Raw genomic sequence first — 3,196 nt, forward strand, 5'->3', positions numbered from 1 at the left:
TTTGCATTGTCCACATGGACAATCTTGATGCGCCGCCCGAGTTGTGTCTTTAAAAGGTGTTCAAAATGCTTAAAGCGGTCGAGGGCGGCGTCTGGTGTTCTTATGAAGAATATCATCACATAACGAGCTCCAGCATCAGTGAAACTGACGATGTAGAGATTTCCTTGGAGGGAAGCAACCTGGGCTGACCCTCAGATGTCTGAGAAGATCAGGTCTCCAATCTGATAAATGCAGGTGGTAGCGATCTCAGAAAACAGAGCATGTGAGTGCTTCACCTGGATGCATGTTTCACATTCAAAATTGGGGTCTAATGCAGCATCAACTGTTATTCCATCAACCAGACCCAGTCTCTGCATCTCCTGCAGCTGGCCTCAATTGATGTAACCCAGTGTGCAGTGCCACTCGTACCATGTACGAGTAGTGCGTACTGCAAGCGCGAGTGACTCAGAGGACAGTTTTGGAGGGTGGGTCTGAATATTCATGTGATAGAGTTGATCACCTGCCTTGCACCCGAAACTGATCGCGCGTGCACCATCTTTCAGGTGCAGCTCATCCCCCTCACCAATAAATGTGATGCCTCCGCTAGACAAACGACCAAGTGACAATTGATTATATTGCATGGTCAGCACGTGCAGAACGCCCTTCAAAGTGACAGGGACCGTCCCGGCCTTGGTGATGAATGTGACACAAACATCACCACAGCCCAGTGCAGCACAAGCGCTGCCAACATCCGAGATGGTACTTTCCGGTGTCTCAGTGTAAGTCGTGAAAGCAGAGCAGTCACGCACAATGTGGTTCTGTGCTGCAGTATCCCCTGGCCAGATCTCCCCCTGAACTACAGGAGTGGAACTTCTCCCACTCAAGGTGAAGGCGTAGAAATCAGTCTTGCTATCTAGCTCGACCATGTGTGCGTTGAATGATAATTCGGAGGTCTGGGCCTTGGCTGATCGGCACTCAGCCTTGATGTGACCTTCTTTGTTGCAATTGTGACAGAAGACACCTTTGCAGAACTTTGATTTCTGCTTGGGCTTAGTGCTCGAGGTGCCTTTTGCAACGAGGGCTGTGGACATCACAGCCGATGCCGCGCACTCAGTGTGGCGTGCCTCCTCCAATAGGATGCGTTCTGTCACCTCAGTGGATAATGCAGTGAGTGAAATAGAATTAACGAGCAAGTCCCAAGACGAACAGAAAGTCGTTGTTTTTGGCGTGCTGAACTTTCCAGATTCCAAGTTCCAGATTTTGCCCATCAAACGGAACATTCTGTACCGCCCAGACCAATTTATCTCATAGAGTGCCTGTAGATTAGATACTGTAAAGCGCTTATTGCAAAATTCACGTGTTTTCCTTCCCAATATAGTGATTTACATACCAGATAAGGAATCTTTTGTAAGACTTTGAGACAAGGCTTTGAGACAAGGCTTTGAATGTCGCTTGTGCTTCGCGTCTCCCATCCATTCCTCTGGATTTATTCATCCCAATATAGTGATTCATGTACCAACTACGAAATGTTTTGCAAGATTTTCAGATGCAGCTTTGAATACCGCTGTGTTCTTCGACACTGATGCACAACGGGCGGTACATGCCAAGGATATATTGCAACATTTCGAAGCCGTTATTTGACAGCAGTGAAAGGTACTCTCAATTTATCGCCTTTCAGAACATTCAGCAGTGATGTGCACCGCTGAGAATATATATATGTGCAAGGACTCACTCTCTCAACTCTTCATCACCCTATTTTCCCTCATTCTCTCTCCCCTCGCCTATCAAGGCGCCGTGCTTGTGCGTAACCCATTAGTATTCAAGATTCCCTTGCTAATGCACTGTACAATGGATGGCTCTCCATTGATGGCAGAGAAATCTCTCCACGACCCTCGTTTTTGTAGAACCTGCCTCGAACAGCTTCGAAAACTGATATACTGCTGGAGAAAGAGCAACCTAGATAACAGGGGTCGGTAGTTTCTCGAGGTGCGTTCGTACACTCCTGCGCACTGTTCAGCCATTTATATGCAATGACGCAGTGTGAGGCTCATCCTGGACCGTCATTGTTCACCTGGCTCCCGCGCTTGTACAATCCATACCTCAATCCCGGACCGTTCCTTCCACCCATATACTCTCACCCACAGCATCGCTGCACCATGCCGGCTTGCTCCCAAGCCAACCCGTCTCTCTCCAATGTGCAGAACGCCGCTGCACCACCCCATCCGACGGCTCCTTCATCTTTCCAGCTGTTGAACGTCACCCCACCTGTTTCGAACCCACCACAGCCAAGCACAGCCGATGCTACCACCAGAAGAAAGCACAAGAGGTGCGGCAAGGTCACAGCAGCCTGCGAGAGGCAGCTGCCTAAGTTCCAGTGCGAGCAACAAGGCGAATGCGCCATTCACAAGTTACCGAGAATGAATAACACATCTTCTAACAGTCGCCCAAAGAAGGAGAAGAAGAACAGCCCACGTTCGAGGGGTAATACAAACCAACACCCGTCCAACCAGTCAACCGGCCCCTCGGCCATCACCCTGGCTGTTCCACCCCCACAGCCAGGACCTGTCATGGCCAAGACAGTTCCCTGCGCGAGCCAGCCCACCTCTACTGGTAAGTCTCTGTTTGCCTTTTTGCATTTCGTCCTCTCAACGTCTGCATGCGATCTCTCGGTTTCAGACACGAGTGCTCAAACTCAAAGCACCCCAGTCGAGTCCATGCCGTCTCTCGCACGCTCTCAGCCCAAATCAACGGCTACTGCAGTACCTGCCGCAGCTGCTAGTATGTCTTGACACTTCTCTCCATCCCAATCAATGTGATAAATCAGCCTTTATAGCACTAGGGCCGCAGAAGACCGACCGTGTCTACAAGATGCACATGAAGTCGTCGTTCTCAGAGTCCTATCTCCAAAACCAGCATGAGAAGATGTTGTTGCAAAACAAGAACTTGAACGCCAAGAAGATAAAAGAGAAAGTCTCCGAGAAGGTCCAAATTGTCATTTGGGATACATGGGTGCAGGCACAGAACGTGAAGGTAGGCCCTCACCCACTTTGAATCGGCCTTGTCTCATACTTACACATTTACCAGGGACAGCCTCGTCTAGTCAGCTATCCTGTGCCTCCTGGTAATGTTCGCACCAATGGAGAGCTAGCTGTCAAAATTGATGCCGAGCTCTTCAAGGCTTGGAGGATGGATCAGCCTCCAGTCAGCCATCCGGCCG

At 49.8% G+C, this 3,196-nt stretch overlaps 1 protein-coding gene across 1 annotated transcript; it reads left to right on the forward strand.

Annotated features, from left to right (window-relative positions):
• Positions 1 to 2,135: 2,135 nt before the first annotated feature.
• On the forward strand, positions 2,136 to 3,180 carry PHACADRAFT_202730 (uncharacterized protein; the record flags this gene model as incomplete). Its single annotated transcript, XM_007402880.1, has 4 exons — positions 2,136 to 2,589; positions 2,656 to 2,757; positions 2,813 to 3,009; positions 3,064 to 3,180. Coding segments are annotated over 4 exons (870 nt in total), but the record flags the coding sequence as incomplete, so codon positions are not given.
• Positions 3,181 to 3,196: the final 16 nt, after the last annotated feature.

This window comes from Phanerochaete carnosa (genome assembly GCF_000300595.1).
Source record: "Phanerochaete carnosa HHB-10118-sp unplaced genomic scaffold PHACAscaffold_520, whole genome shotgun sequence".
Classification (NCBI taxonomy): domain Eukaryota; kingdom Fungi; phylum Basidiomycota; class Agaricomycetes; order Polyporales; family Phanerochaetaceae; genus Phanerochaete; species Phanerochaete carnosa.